The following is a 16,082-nucleotide window of genomic DNA, read 5'->3' as shown; positions in this document are numbered from 1 at the left end:
AAACCGAGGCACGGATAAGGGAAAGAATGTGCTCAAGATCATACAACTAGCAAGGGGCAGAGCTGGGATTTGAAGCCGAGCAGTTTGGATCTTGTGCCAGTGTTGTTCCTCAACTAGAGACACACTTGTGCACACATGGGACCCCTCCCTGTCCTCATTCCTAAACATGCAACATCACGTTGGAATCACACAATTCCAAAGCAGCTGGTTGTGCACCCCAACTCCACAAAGCTTGTTTTGCACTACCATGCCTTGCAGGGCGTACACAGCACCACAGGTACACATAACGTGCTGGGCCCTGTTCTCCTGGCCTATCTAGGGCTGAGGAGACCCAGACCCCGCTTTTCAAGAGATTCGGCTAACTTGAACAACACGATTCCCCCTTCTGTGTCTCTTTCCTCCTTCAACACGTGTTAACTTTGCCATGGCTAGGGGCTCCTGAGTGGCTCAGTCAGTTAAGTGGCTGCCTTTGGCTCAGGTTGTGATCCCGGGGTCCTGGGATCGAGTCCTGCATCGGGCTCCCTGCTCAGTTGGGGAGCCTGCTTCTCCCTCTGCCTGCTGCCTGCTGCCCCCTCCCACCCCGCTTGTGCTCTCTTGCTCTCTCTCTGAATAAATAAAATCTTAAAAAAACCCCAAAAATAAACAAACAAAAAACCCCAAAACACATTGCCATGGTTCAAGACCAATTTTATTTGATTCGGTTCTTTCCTTCCCTTTTTTCTTCTTTTCTTGTTTACACACCCCTGTTTGGTCCCTTGCTCACTTGCTTGCTTTCTCACTGTGTACTTACTCAGCAAACATCACTAATGTTCTCTGTTAGGCTTTGCCTCTGCCCTGGGGGAGACAGAGGATCCAGGCCAGCGAGAAGTTGACACGGGCGGGGCTGGGGTGGGGAGGCCACAGGTAGGGGTTGGGAGGCAATGTGGAACCCAGGGAAAAGGAGGTGAATTTTGCTAGGAAAAATCAAGGCACACCTCCTGGAGGAGGTATCTGTTCACTGAGCCTCCCAGTGGGGAAGGAAGGTGCTCCTCCCTCCAACTACTTCCTGCCCAGTCCCTCCCTTGAGCCCTATGATGGTAAGGGTGAGGATTCAGGTCCTACCCCAGAGGTGAGGAAAACGGCCCACGCTCATCTTGGGGAGACCGCTGAATGCAGAGGTGCAACTCCACCGAACGTGGGGTGCTAGTGGGGTGATGCTGAGCGCTTTGTGATGGGCAGGGCTGCCTGGCTCAGATGTCCCGACCACAGCAGCACGTCATGGCACTCCCTGACTGTGGCCTGAGTCTTCCCCGGGCTGCCAGACCTTGTTTCCCCTCCCTGGGGGGAGTGTATAGATCTCTGTGGAGCCTCTAGGTATAGGGAGTTCCGAACAGTCACCGTGAGTCACTGAGGCTAAGTGACTTCTACTTTTGGAGTCTTAGTTTCTGCATCAGCCTATTGGGGATGATGGTGTTACAGGGGTTGTGGGAGATTCAGAGATCACACGATGCCAGCTCCCCTATATTGAGCATTCACGATGTGCCTGGCCCTCCTCCCGGCAAGCTCTCAACCACCCTTGGAGACCTACTTTTTTTTTTTTAAACATTTTTAAAAATTTTATTATGTTAGTCACCACACAGTACATCATTAGTTTTTGATGTAGTGTTCCACGATTCATTGTTTTCGTATAACACCCAGTGCTCCATGCAGTACGTGCCCTCCTTAATACCCATCACCGGGCTAACCCATCCCCCCCCCAGAACCCTCAGTTTGTTTCTCGGGGTCCACAGTCTCTCATGGTTCGTTCATCTCTCCCTCCGATTCCCTCCCCCTTCATTTTTCCCTTCCTTCTCCTAATGTCCTCCAGGCTATTCATTATGTTCCACAAATAAGTGAAGCCATATGATAACTGACTTTCTCTGCTTGACTTATTTCACTTAGCGTAATCTCCTCCAGTCCCATCCATGTTGATGTAAAAGTTGGGTATTCATCCTTTCTGATGGCTGAGTAATATTCCATTGTATATATGGACCACATCTTCATCCATTCGTCTGTTGAAGGGCATCTTGGCTCTTTCCACAGTTTGGCTATTGTGGACATTGCTGCTATGAGCATTGGGGTGCATACGGCCCTTCTTTTCACTACATCTGGTCTTTGGGGTAAATACCCAGGAGTGCAATTGCTGGGTCATAGGGTAGCTCTATTTTTAATTTTTTGCGGAACCTCCACACTGTTTTCCAAAGTGGCTGTATCAACTTGCATTCCCACCAACAGTGTATGGAGACCTACTTTTATTCCCATTTACCATATCAGGAAAAATGAAGCTCAGGGAGGTAAAGCCGCCTGCCCAAGATCACAAGCAAGACATTCGAGAGCTGAAATTCAAGCCTCTAGAGAAGAGGCAGCAACTTTTTTTTTTTTTTTTTTCCTGAAATGGCCCAGAGAGAGTAAATATTTTGGGCTTTGTGGGCCAGTCTCTCTTGCAATACTCGACTCTGCCATGGTACTGCAAAGGCAACCATAGATGACACGCTAATGAATGGGCGTGGGGGCGGGGTGCCAAGAGAACTTTATTTGCTAAGTGAAGGAGAAGGAGAAGGAAGGGAAAAATGAAGGGGGGGAAATCAGAGGGAGAGATGAACCATGAGAGACTGTGGACTCTGAGAAACAGACTGAGGGTGTTAGTGGGGAGGGGGTGGGGGCATGGGTTAGCCTGGTGATGGGTATTAAAGAGGGCACATTCTGCATGGAGCACTCGGTGTTATGCACAAACAATGAATCATGGAACACTGCATCAAAACCTAATGATGTAATGTGTGGTGATTAACATAACATAATAAAAAAAGCAAAAAAAAAAAGGAAATTTATTTGTGGACTCTGACATTTGAATTGCATATAATTTGCACATGCCGTGAAATCTTCTTTTGACGTTTCCTTGCCATTTAAAACCAGAAACAAACACAAAATGTGTCGTTGGTGGACTGTACGTTGTTGACCTCTAGAGTCCATGCTGGTAACTGTCATGCTATATACTTCATTCATTCAGTGAATACTATTGAGGCTGGCAGTTTTCTCAGGCAGATGGAGATGCGACTCATCAGGAGATAACAATCTCCTGGGCAAAGCAAGCAAGGAAATAAAACTGACGAGCGTATTTCAGATGGTGGAAATGCTACCAAGGAAATCCCATGGGGCCATATAACCCAGACCCAAGGGCAGGACACTTTCATTTGGGTCCTTGGAGAAGGTGATGCCTTTGGTCTCCCAAGTACCTCTTTCTGTATATATATATATATATATATATATATATATATATATATATATATATATATATATATATCATTGGAGGCAATCCCTGGCTATGGCTTGCTGTGGGGTAGGGCTTAATAGTAAACAGGCTGGCCCATGGCCTGTGAGCTTCTTGACGGAGTGATGCCATTGGGAGAGGACATTTTGGCCTCAGGATCGGTAAATCTTTCTTCTGGTTGGTCTGATTCCTAGGAGAGGGGTCTCTTACTGTCCCATTCCCCAGTCCTGGGTGCTGAGTGAGGGCGAGGGTTGGGGTGGGGGAAATTTCAGCTCCTGCATTTGTGGTCAGGGGTCTGCTTACCACTCCGGTTCCCAGCGTGATTCTCCTACCCTCAGCTGGCTTCCTCTGCCCAGAAAGCGCCCTTTCGGCTCTCCAGAGGAAAAAGCAACTCTAGAAATGGCTGTTTTTCCGCCCTCTGCTGGGGAGAAAAGCTGGTGTCTCTTTGGGGGGATCTACTTGAAGCAAACTCCTCAATGTTAGCAGCCCATCCACCACACTCTCTTTTGGAGTTGGGAGGGGGTCACCCCCAGCCGGGGGGCCTTGGGGGTTGGCGATGGTGGAATTCTGCTACGGAGATGATATTTAGCTTCCTGCCCTGCTGGCTAACAATTTTGGTTTAGTTTTCAAACAATCGCTTAGCTGTCACCACAGTGGGGTTTCAGGAAAGAGTGCCAGTAGAACGTGGTGCTCGGCTCATCCTCTCTACCCACAGTGATGTTGGAACTGAAAGTGTTGCTGCCTGCCGGTCTGGGAAAGAACGTTCCAGCCAGAGGGATGGCAGGTGGAAAGGAACGACCCTGGTACAAGGCAGTGGCGTCTCTAACTTAGGCGAGCATCAGAATCCCCGCCTAGAGGGCTTAACCACACATTGATTCCTGGGCTTCTCTGCTCCCAGAGTGTCAATAGGCCTAGTTTGCGGTGCTAGAATTTGCATAACTAACAAATCCCCAGGTGCTGCTGCCTGGCTAGTTTGCTAGGTCGGGTGTCACACTTCACGAACTGTTCAGATACAGGAAGCATTAGCACCTGTTAGCATCAACAACGGCCAGCATCATGACTGTTTGCTTCCGGTATTTCTCCAAGGAGGCCCAATACAACAAAATAGAACACAGGGGAATCATCCCATAACGATTCCGTTGAACCTAAATCCGACCCTCCCCCCCAACCCCCCCCCCCCCCCCCCGCACCATTTCCTGGCTGACATTGATGCAATGCTGGGATCCCTTGCCCGGCCAGTGTCCACCTGGCCCGGCCCGGAGGAGCCGAGCTTCTGGAGGAGGCCAGGGCTTTCCCAGTGCGGCCTGTCTCTCAATATACCGTGGCTTCCTCTTTTGGGTCCGAGTTTTCGCCCCTGCTCTGCTCCTCCTCCCACGCCGCCTCCATCAGGGGAGAATGAACGGGAAATTTGAGTTTCCTCTGCTTTTAGCCAAGACTGTCCCTTCCCTGTAAGGGGGATTTCTCTACCTGGACTCTCCAGCCTTCTGCTTGTGGGGTCCAGAAGGGGCCCCTGACGGGAAGCGTCCAGATGGGTGGGTGGGGGCAAGCCAGGGAAGGCCCAGGGCTCCCCGAGAAGGTGAGGGAGGGTGGCGGGAGAGGTGAGCTTGCCACTCAGGGTTCCAGTTGGGGGTGGGGGGCTTATGCTCCAGAGAAGGGAGATGAGGCCTGGCTGTTCCCTGACCCCTCTGCAGATATGCTGGATTTAGGGGCGCGCTGGGGGAGCTCCAGTGATGGGGGTCTAGAGAGTGTCAAGAAAGAAGGGAAAGAGACGGACTGAGAGACTAAGAAATCGAAAATCAGAGAGTCAGAGACATCGAGAGACAGGGAGAGACACACACAGAGAGACAGACGCACAGAAATAATGAGGCCGAGAGATGGAAAGAACCCCTGAGACCTCGTAGGTGACAGTCCACAGAGACAAGGACAGATTAAGAGCGAGAGAGGCACACAGAGAAGAGGCGATGCAGAGTGTCGAAGAGACACCTAGAGAGACAGAGGCAGAGAGAGATAACCGGGGAGGGAGAGAACTAGGGACGAAGAGGAAACGGTGGGGGTAGGCCTTTGAGGGCGAGAAAGCAGATGGAAAGCGGAGAGAGATTCAGAGAAGAGAAAGTTAGGGAAACTTCAGACGGAAGGCGGAGAGGGCGGGGAGCCGGGATCCCCACCCGCTCCGCCCCGGAAAACGCGGCTTCCTGAGTTCTATAAAGCGCGGGGCCCCGGGCCGGGCTACAGCCGTCCGCCGCCGGCCATGTGCCCCCGCACCGACGCCTGCCCGGACCCCGAGGCCCAGCGGCCGCCCGCGCCCCCCGGCAGCGCCTGCCGCCCGCTGCCCTGGGCCCTGAGCGCCGCGCTGTTGCTGCTCGCCGGCACCGGCGCCGCCTGCGCGCTCCGCTGGGCCGCGCCCCGGGCCCCCGCCGTGCCCAGCCCCGGGCTCCCCGAGCTCCTGCCCGACGCCCGCGCCCGCCTCCCCGACTCTCCGCAGGTGAGATGTGCCCGGAATCCCTTCTCCCACCCGGGCCCCCGAGAGCACCCCTTCTTTATCCAGGACTTCGGGGGGCACACCCGTGAGACCCCATCTGCGTCCCGGGCCCCGGAAGGTAACCCTTTCTCCATCGCGGACCCCGAGGGCTCTTCTTTAACTCCAACCGTAAGGGGGACTCCATGTTCTTTACTGACTCCCGGAGAACCTCGCTTTTTTGCCCGCGCCCTTGGGGTCTCCCCGTTTCCTTCCCAAGGGCCCTTAGAGGGACTCGCTCCTCTTGTCTCTGCAGAATCACGGGGTTCTGCCCTTGCAGACTCCAAGGGTTGGGGGACGTTGAGTCACCAGCTTTGGGTGCTCGTGTATGCTAGTGTGTTCATTTGGAGCAGGGGGGAGGGCTCAAGGCCTGCACAGACCCCGGGGACCCCCACTTTCCAGGGGGCTGCGGCAGCGGGAGGGGGAACCTCCGTCCACTTTCCGCCTTTGCTCTCTCCGCAGGGCGTGTTCGCGCAGCTGGTGGCCCGAGATGGTGAGTGTCCCGCGGCCATGCCCCTGGGGCGCACGTGGGCGGAGGAATCCCGGGGCAGGGGGGCCTCCTCCCCCTCCATCTGACCCTCTTCCCCTCCTCTCTGAAAGCTGTCCCCTCACCTTTTTGAACCTCCTCTGTCTTCCTGACCTTCCTATAACCCTGTCAGGGTGCCGGCTCTTCCTCCTCTGACCCCCCAAACGTACCCACCTCAGGCTCCCTCCGGCCCCTCCCCCGGCCCCCGCCCCCCCCAGGCCTGGGGCTGGATCCCACAGATCCTACCTGCTCTGTCTCTCCCGCTGGGCTCTGGGAGGTATGGCCCCCCTCTTCCCTCCGTCCCCCATCTCCGCTCGGTCTTCTCCCCCTTCCTGAGACTCTCCCTTCCACCTCCTCCCTCCTGAGTCCCCGCCAGGCTGTGCCACCTCCCGCATCCCCCTCACCTCCCCGCCAATCCACTTCCTTCCCTCCCCACCTTGCTCTCCCCCGTCAGACTGCCCCTTCCACGTTGGGCATCGTTTCCCCTCCTCCGGCTTCCTTCTGCTTTTCCCACCCTGCACCCCCACTCTCCCTCTTCACGGCTGTCCTCCCCTCCCTCGCTGTCCAGTCCTCCCTTCCCTCACCAACTTCACCTCCCTCTCAAAACCTCTTCCTTCTGAGACCTCTGTCCCTCTCGGGCTCAGAGCCCCAGCTCCTCCTCCCCAGGGCTGCACCCCTGCTCCACAGCCTTGCTCTTCTTCCTCCCTCAGTACGGCTGACCGAAGGGCCCCTGCACTGGTACAGTGACCCGGGCCTGGCAGGCGTGTTCCTGGGGCCGGGCCTGAGTTACGACAAGCACACTGGGGAGCTGATGGTGGCCGAACCCGGGGTCTACTATGTTTTCCTGCACCTGAAGCTGCAGCGGGTGGTGTCCCACGAAGGCTCCGGCTCAGTCTCCGCTGCCCTGCATCTGCGGCCGCTTGGTGCCGCGGCTGCAGCCCCTGCTCTGACCTTGGACCTGCCTCCTCCATCCTCAGAGGCCCGTGACTCCGCAGCTGGTTTCCAGGGCAGCCTGCTGCACCTGGGCGCCGGCCAGCGCCTGGGTGTTCACCTGCGGGCTGAGGCGGGGGTGCACCTCGCCTGGCAGCTCGCACAGGGTGCCACCATCTTGGGCCTCTTCAGAGTGGCCACCAAAGTCCCCACTGGACTCCCCTCCTCGTGGCCCATTGACACGGGGCCTGGCTCCGGGCCCCTGGACCGAGAATGAATGCTGCCTTCTTTCATTGGGGCTCTTGGTTGAGGGACGCCCCAGCGACTCTACCTCACCTGGCTTGGCAGGGGTCCCCGCTGCTGACCCACTCCTCGAGGACTCTCCAAGTCACTCTCCCATCCTGCCCCAAGTCGAACTTCTGGTATTTATTCTGAGCCTGAGCTCAACAGTGTACTTTATATTAATCCATTCCATTTATATTTATTGACCATCTGCTGTAGGCAAGGCCCTGTGCAGGGCTGGTGAAACATCAGCAAACAAAACAGATTTAAAAAAAATTTTATTTATGTTAATATGTGCGGAATAAAGACTCATCCCCAGCCCTGCTCTGGCATTCAGGGGGCTAGTCTTCGGGGGTCCGTGTGACTATGATGTGTGAGCTTCATTCGTGCAAGTTGTTCTGGGCAACTCCTTTGTATCAGGCACTGTTTTAGGTGTTGGGGACATGGCTATGAACAAGACAGACAGACAGCCCAGCTTTTGCCACGCTGGCCATCAGGTATGCCTGCTTGGCACTAGGACTATGATTGTGTGTGACCCCATGTGACTGGACCACATGGGAGAGTGTGTGATGGATGGTGCGTGGTATTGGATGATACAATACTCATAAAAGCTACTGACCGCGAAGTATTGAATCTTCACTGTATGTCAGACAGCATGAGGTATCTATTTGAGACATAACAACCCTATGCTTTTGGGACTTCATTCCCATTCTGTCATTCTCTCTGCTGGTGACGTGACCTGCTTGTATCTGCGTGGTGGAAGTACTGCGTCCGTTCTGAAGGACCTCGCTTGCCAACTCTGTTCGGTGACCTCATGCTGGGAACTTAAAATTGGCCATGGGCATCTGCAAATGCTTCAGGTTGGCTTCATGTTATTGTGTGTGGATCACCTATTTAAGACAGTGATGGAGAAAGTGTGGATTAAACATGGAGATTAAACTCGAAAGTGTGTCTAGTCTTGAGCTGTGACGTTGTGAAGAGCACGTGAGAAATTGAGGAAGTATTTAAATGTCTTGTGTTTTCAGACCATTATCTGCTTTAGCAAAGAAGTTGCTCAAGATGACTGACAAACAAGTGAGGTGGGGACATCTTTGTTGTTCCAGTTCATCTTAGTCTTTAAAGGAACATTCCAACCTTGTCGCCTGGAGCCATACATGGCTATGGGTACCAGCGTGGGAAAAATCCAAGACTGCATTCTGTAAGCGTTGACTATGCAATTTGCAATGGAGAGTTTTTTTATAGGGACACCTGGGTGGCTCAGTTGGTTAAGCATCTGACTCTTGATTTCAAATCAGGTCATGATCTCAGAGGTGTGGGATCTGTGTCCGCTGTGCACTCAGTGGGGAGTCTGCTTGGGATTCTCTCTCTCCCTCTGCTCCTTCCCCTGCTCATGTGCACATGCATAAGTGCTGTCTCTCAAATAACTAAATAATTCTTTTTTAAAAAAAGGAGAGTATTTTATATGTTTTTTGTAGATACATGCTGCACATTTTTGCCAACAAAATTTATAATAGACGCACATACTCGTTTTTCCCCCTCTGGAGAGCCGGTTGTTAGACATTTGCTATACACCCCTGTCTCCAGACCAGCCAGTCCCTCCAGCGCCATAATTTCCCCACCATGCAGATCTGCCGGCTGGTCCATATAAACCAGCTGGATCTTGGTTTCTTACATAGGACAAAAGGGGCTGGGGTGGGCAGAGAAGTCTTCACAGAGCAGTTGACCTAGATGGGCCTTAGGAGGAAGGACGGGAACAAGGGAGGCAGAGGTGGAAGATTGGTCCACACTGGCCAGACAGGAGGGTGTGGGATGGGCTGTGAAGATGCGGATGTGGAAGTGAACGCCTTTTGTCTGACCCATCTCTACCCCTTCTCAGGGTTCCTCCTGAGTGTGCAGGACTGGCACTGAGCTGACACCGTGAGTGTCATCCTGATTGGGAATTAAATTATTGACCTAGTTCTAGGGGCGCCTGGCTGGCTCAGTTAGAAGAGTGTGCGACCCTTGATCTCAGGGTTGTAAGTTCAAGTCCCACGTTGGGTGTCGAGGTTACTAAAAAAAAAAAAATAATAATAATAATAAATAAACTTTAAAAAACCCACAAAGAACAAATAAACTGTTCCATTCTAGTTGGTTGTCCCGTGAAAAGGAAGTATGTGCAAAATGACAAATCCTAAGGAGCTGTAAGATAGAAGAAAAAGGCCTACGAGTGCAGCTTGATGAGAAATGGTTTATTAAGGGGACTTACAGACAGAAACCTGTTTTGAGTGGCTGCAAGAGGAGCAGGTCCGTGAAACCCCCACCTCCTGTCAGACCTGCTAGACGCTGGGAGTCCGTGGGGTAGGGGCGGGACGAGGGCACTCAGGAGGAGAATATTTGAAAATAGGTGTGTCACAGTCATGTCTCCAGAGCAGATCAAGGACCCAGGATACTCAAGGATGTGGTTAAGTAAAAGGGGAAGGATGTGTGTGGGGGTGCTGTGCTCAAGAAGGCTTCAGGTCAGAGAGGTCTTGGTGGCCATCTGTCCAAGATGGCTTCGGTCTGGTTCACATATTGGCAAAAGCCTGTTACTCCCCCCCACCCCATTACTAGATGCTTGCTCTGGACTTCCAAGATGGCCTTTGCCATCCAAAACCTTGCACTTGGTTCACCTCCAGGGTTGTGGGGGGGAAGGGAAGGGTGCTCCTCAGAACTCTTGGTCCAGGGACCAGTGACAGGCTAACCTAGTTGTTGCCTATTTTGAATAGCACCAGGTGATGCCAGTCCTCCAGTGCAGCTGACTGGGCCAGGACGGACACATGACTCAAGCTGGGCCAGTCAGATCTCCTCCACAGGAATAGGGGCAGGCCTGGCTCTACGAACTGTTCGGGTCAGGAATTGGAAGCTGTATGTGACAGAAACATGGAGGGAAGCGTGTGCAAGAGAGAGAGAGGGGGCGGGGGAGGAGGAAGATGTGTGGGGATTCACAGATGAGACCATAGAGCCCTAGAGAGACAGAGGAGCTACTAACGTTTCCTACTTGCCTCTTCCTGGTGCGGTGGGATACCCTAGTGCCTTAGTTTCCCAGGGTTGCTCTCACAAAATACCATAGAGGCACCTGGGTGGCTCAGTGGGTTGAGCCACTGACTCTTGATCTCAGCCCAGGTGTTGATCTCAGGGCCGTGAGTTCAAGCCCCACCTTGGGCTCCAAGCTGAGCGTGGAGCCTACTTAAAACAAACCAAAAACAAAGTACCATAAACTGGGTGGCTTAGAGCACCAGATAATTATTTTCCACCAGTCCTGGAGGCCAGAAGTCCAAAATCGAAGTGCTGGCAGGGCCATGCTCTCTCCAGAGGCTCTAGGGAAGACTCCTTCCCTGCCTCTTCCAGCTTCTGGTGGATGGCGTTCCTTTCCTGGCTTCGGCATTACCCCCATCTCTGCCTCCCTTGTGGCACGGCTTTTCCTTCTGTGCATCTCATCTGCTTCTCTTCTCCTCTTCCTATAAAGACACTGCTCATATTGGATATAATGCTCAGATGACTCCAGTATAACCTCATCTTAATTTAACTACTTACATCTGCAAAGACCCTATCTCCAAATAAGGTCAATATTCTGAGGTTCCAGGAAGGGCATGAAAAAAACATTTTTTTGGGGGGGACACTATTCAACTCAGTACATTTAGTATCTGCCCTTGAGGGCTATGAGAAACTTGAGTGTCCTTCCATGAATTTCCTTCTGGGGTGGGTTCTGTTCCATGCTGCCCAAGGATGCAGGCCCTCAAGGCTGTCGGTGGCTTTCTTGGTAGTTTTGGGATCTGAGATTCTGTCCCACTTCCTGGGTTATTTGGGTTTGGGAGTGTCCCACAGCAAGGATACTTGGGTCCCCTAATGTTGTCAGATGTTACTAAGACCCAAGGTACACAGATGGAATTCTACAATAGTGACAGGAATTATAACTGATGTTTATTAATGCTTACTCGTCCCAGGCACTAATTGCTTTGCAAAGACTCCAACAGGAGGTGCTATTTTATTTTCATTCCCATTTTACAGGCAAAGAAATTAAGGCCCAGGGAGGTTAGTCCAAGGTCACACAGCCAATAACAGGTAGAGTGGTCGACAGTGCGAGTTGTAGAGCCAGTCTTCCTGGAACCCTGGTCACTTCCTTTTTTTAAAAGATTCATTTATTTATGTATTTGACAGAGAGAGAGAGAGAGAGAGAGAGAGGGAGGGAGAGCACAAGCAGGTGGAGCGGCAAGCAGAGGGAGAGGGAGAAGCAGGCTCCCCCCGAGCAGGGAACCTGATGTGGGGCTCCATCTTAGGAACCTGAGATCATGACCCAAGCTAAAGGCAGACACCAAACAGACTGAGCCACTCAGGTGCCCCCCCGCCGTCACTTCCAAGCGAGCTTATAGAATACAGAAAAGTTTGGGCTGAATTGTGTGCCCCCCCAATTCATATGTGGAAGCCCTAACCCCCAGGACCTCAGAATGTGACTGTATTTGGAGATAGAGTCTTTACAGAAGTAATTATGTTAAAATGAGGTTGTTAGGTTGGGCCCTAATCCAATATTATGGGTGTCCTTGTAAAAAGGGAAATTTGGAGATAGACCTGTGTGCATACACACACACACAGAAAATGCCATGTGATCGTGAAGAAGGATATCTACAAATCGAGGAGGGTCAGACCTGGAACAGACTCCTCCCTTACAGCCCCAGAAAGAACCAATCCTGACAACACTTTGATTTTGGACTCCTGGCCTCCAGAACTGTGAGAGAATAAACATCTTGTTTCAGGCACTCAGTTTGTGGTACTTTGTTGTGACAGCCCCAGCAGACCTAATACAGATGGTTATAGGAGTTGATGCATTGAATACACACTCAATACACAGTGCCAGGCTCTCGGTAAGCACTCAATACATTTCACGCCAACATACACATAGAATTCTACAGTGTCCCATGGGCGTGTAACAAAGAAACAACAATTCACAGGAGAGAGGTTACAATGACACATCTGTGATGTCACAAAGACACCCTTGCCAAGATAGGGGTCACAAAGTTACAAAGGCAATTTTGGAAACATGTGGTGTTATAAAAACAATCACAGATTCATAATCCTGCATCCAGAACCATAAAATCCCCAAACAGAAAAATTTTCACAGCTCCTTTAGCAGCCCAAATGGATTGAACACATGTGAAGGTGTTTACGGTCTTTATTTATTCCTTAGCTCAAATATGCATATAATAAGGATGTTAATATGCTTGATTATTGGGGACTGTCCCAGAAGCCCCTGGTGGGAGGTAATATATGTGTACTTTAGCATGAGTCCCCTTCAATACATACTTATGATATAATATATATAAGTAACATACATGGTATATGAGTCTGATTCATTACTCACAAAAAACACTTCACTTCTGTCTCTTCTGGTCACCAAATCTGTGGAGACGTTTCCCGACACCAACAAGCAATTCTCAGCCACCAGCCAGGTGTCCAAGGATCCAACTCAGCTCTGACACTACCTACCCAGAGAGGGCGTCAGATCCCACAGTTTAAGTGCTCAGTTTCCACAAAACTGTCTCCCCCCTTCCCTGCTTCAAATGCCAGTCACAAATTTAAGTTGTCACCTGTGCCTCTGATCAACCAGTGCTAGGTGGCAAGTTGCAATGATCTCTTCCTTGGGTTCAATTAATTTGCTAGAGCTGTTCCTAGAATTCAGGGAAACGTGTTTACCAGTTTATTAAAAGATGTGATAAGGGCTGCAGAATAACACCAGATGAAGAGTTCTGGAAAGACCCTGAGTGCAGGAGCTTCTGTCCCTGTGGAGCTGGGATGTGTCACCCTCCTTGTGTGGTTCTGTTCGCCAACCTGGAAACTCCCCAAAACCTCTACCATTGGGATGTTATGGACACTTCCTCACATAGGCATGATCAACTATAAACACTGTTTCTAGCCTCTTTCCCCTGTTTGGAGGATGGGGGTGGGACGGAAAATTTCAACCTTCTAATCATGGCTTGGTCTTTCTGGTGACCAGCCCCCACCCAGGAGTCATCCAGAAGCCCACCCAGAGTCGCCTCATTAGAACAAAAGATGCTCCTAGTGTTCTCATCACTTAGGAATTTACTAGGGTTTAGGAGCCCTGTGTTGGGGGTGAGGTCAAAGACCTATGTGTGTGTCATATTACCAGTGTCAGTTCTGGATTCCAAAACATATTTGATGTCTAAGGCTTGGGATCAGGGACTGTGAAATTGTATGAGGGACTGGGGAATGTGAGTCGAGACCATTTACAAGAGGTGGGATGTCACAAAGGGAGATGGCTCGCTCACACCATTGCAGTGGTAGTACCCCTTGGAGGGGGGTTTCTTGTCTGAGGTTTCTCAGACTTTTCAAGCCAGATTCCCCACCTCTCTGTGAAGAGTCAAGGCTGGTTCTTGTCCCTCAGATGCATTCCATGGGCTCTGGCTCAGTCTGCCCAGTAAACTCCTGCTACCCAGGATGGGGATGAACAGAGACCCCCGTGCCCTCCCCCCATGGCAGTGCTGTTCGGTGAGTCTCCAGTGGGAGCAGAGTGGAAGAGCCTGAAGCCTTATACCAGCTTTTTGTGTGCCTACGTGTGTGTGCTGGGAGCAGGATGTTGAGGAAGGAGTAGAGACAGTCTGCAGAGCATTTTTAAAATGGTGTTAAGAATACTTGAGATCTACACTCTTAACAACATTTTAAGTGCACAATACAGTATTTTTAAGAAAGATTTATTTGTTTGAGAGAGAGAGAGAGTGTGTGTGTGCGGGTAGGGGGAGGAGGGCCATGGAATTACTCAGCTGAGAGAGAGTGGGAGTTTCGGGATGAAGTGCTAGCTTTGAAGAAGGAGAGGCAATGTATGCATATAAGAGACAGACAATAAAAGGAACAGGAGTTGGCAAAAGCTTTGAATATGGGTGAGAGAGAGGAGATAGAGAAGCCAAGACTTTTGACTCATGCAACTGGTTAGATAGAAGTGCTTAGGGATTTGGAGACCCTGGAAGCTCATGGGTCACTTTGGGATGTGTGGAATTTCCAGGTGGCTCTGAAATGGTCATGTGGGAATATTGAGTCAATTCTGTGGCCATGCAAGCTCTTTGGCTGGAATGGAATTGTAAGCGTTGGTATATTTATATAAAGGATGTTTGGGACAAGGATGAAATCTCTTAGAATAAAAAGTAAAAAGGGTCTATGATCAAGCGCTGAGGAGGTTCAGTAGGAAGTCAGGTATTCACGAAAGCCTGAGAAGAACAGCCAAACAGGAAAGAGGAAAATCAAGATCCCAAGGAATCCGTTTCAAGGAGGAAGTAGTGGTCAGTGATATTTGATCCTGCTGAGAGTCAGTTAAGATGAGAACCAAAAATATTCACAAGCTTTTGAATCATCAGAATCATGAGTGGTTCACTCTTCTCAGGGGCATGAATGAATCAAGTCACATCAGAGTGGCTTGAAAAATCAGTGACGAGTGAAGAATTTGAGATTGTCTCTGCAGGCAGCTCCTTTTAAAAAAGTTAGTATTTCGAAATAATTTCGAATTTCGAGAAAACTTACATGATTAAAAAAGGTACAAAGAACACCCAATATCCTTTATGTAGATGTATCAGTGGTTAACATTTTGCCCCATTTGCTTTATAGTCTTTTTCCCCCTTGCCCTTGTATGGGAGTGTAAGTTGTAAGTATTTATTTAAGATGAGTCAGACAAGATCAGGATTATTAAGAAACAAAACCAGAGGAAACCAGAACCTCAAAGATGGGCAGTTCTAGGAAATTCCAAATGTGGTGTGAGTGGATTCAAGTAATAGGAGGAAGTTTGGGGGTATTTATCAAGGTGATTACTTAGAAAGAAACATAAGAGGGTGGGAGGGTGGGCAAAATGGGGAGAGAGGTGTGGGAGATATAGGCTTCCAGTTATGGAATGAATAAATGGTGGGAATGAAAGGCACGGCATAAGGAATATAGTCAATGGTATTGAAACGGCATTGTATGGTGACAGATGGTGGTTATACTTGTTCCGGGCAGAGCATAATGTAGAGACTTGTTGAGTCACTGTGTTTTATATCTGAAACTAGTGTAACTCTCAACTATATCAAGAAAGAGAGAAAGAGAAAAAGAAAAAAAAGAAAGAAAGCACACAGACAAACAGACAGACAGATGGACATGGGAGCTAGTTGGGGTGGCTCTGCCCTCCCTTCTGATCCACATACCAAGCAAACCCAATGCTATGATTTGCCCTTAGGCTAAATCAGTGAATGTAACATATCAAGTTACCAGCACTCTCTTGAGTCAAGTTATAGCAAATAGAACAGGCAGGAGAATTAGAATTTTCTATTTTTTAAAAATTTTATTTATTAATTTTTAAGTAATCTCTAACCCCCCAACGTGGGGCTTGAATTCACAGCCCTGAGATCAAGAGTCACATGCTCCACCAACTGAGCCAGCCAGATGCCCCAGGAAGAATCGGAATTTTCAGACTCAAAGCTGAGTAGACAACTAAGGATCACCAGGCATGGGACCAAAATCAAAACCATGAGGGAGACAGCTTGAACTCCACA

At 50.3% G+C, this 16,082-nt stretch overlaps 1 protein-coding gene across 1 annotated transcript; it reads left to right on the top strand.

The window, feature by feature from the left end:
• Nucleotides 1-5,517: 5,517 nt before the first annotated feature.
• Nucleotides 5,518-8,485, top strand: TNFSF9 (TNF superfamily member 9). Its single transcript, XM_028126011.2, has 3 exons — nt 5,518-5,768; nt 6,264-6,294; nt 7,038-8,485. The coding sequence occupies exons 1-3, from the start codon at nt 5,535-5,537 to the stop codon at nt 7,532-7,534; spliced, it is 762 nt and encodes a 253-aa protein (XP_027981812.1). The 5' UTR covers nt 5,518-5,534; the 3' UTR covers nt 7,535-8,485.
• Nucleotides 8,486-16,082: the final 7,597 nt, after the last annotated feature.

Source organism: Eumetopias jubatus, unplaced genomic scaffold (genome assembly GCF_037043125.1).
Source record: "Eumetopias jubatus isolate StellerSeaLion01/CBP00866 unplaced genomic scaffold, mEumJub1_p1.0 scaffold_1, whole genome shotgun sequence".
NCBI classification, from domain to species: Eukaryota; Metazoa; Chordata; class Mammalia; order Carnivora; family Otariidae; genus Eumetopias; species Eumetopias jubatus.
The sequence above is the reverse complement of the archived record's forward strand: the minus strand, read 5'-3'. Positions and strand labels throughout refer to the sequence as shown.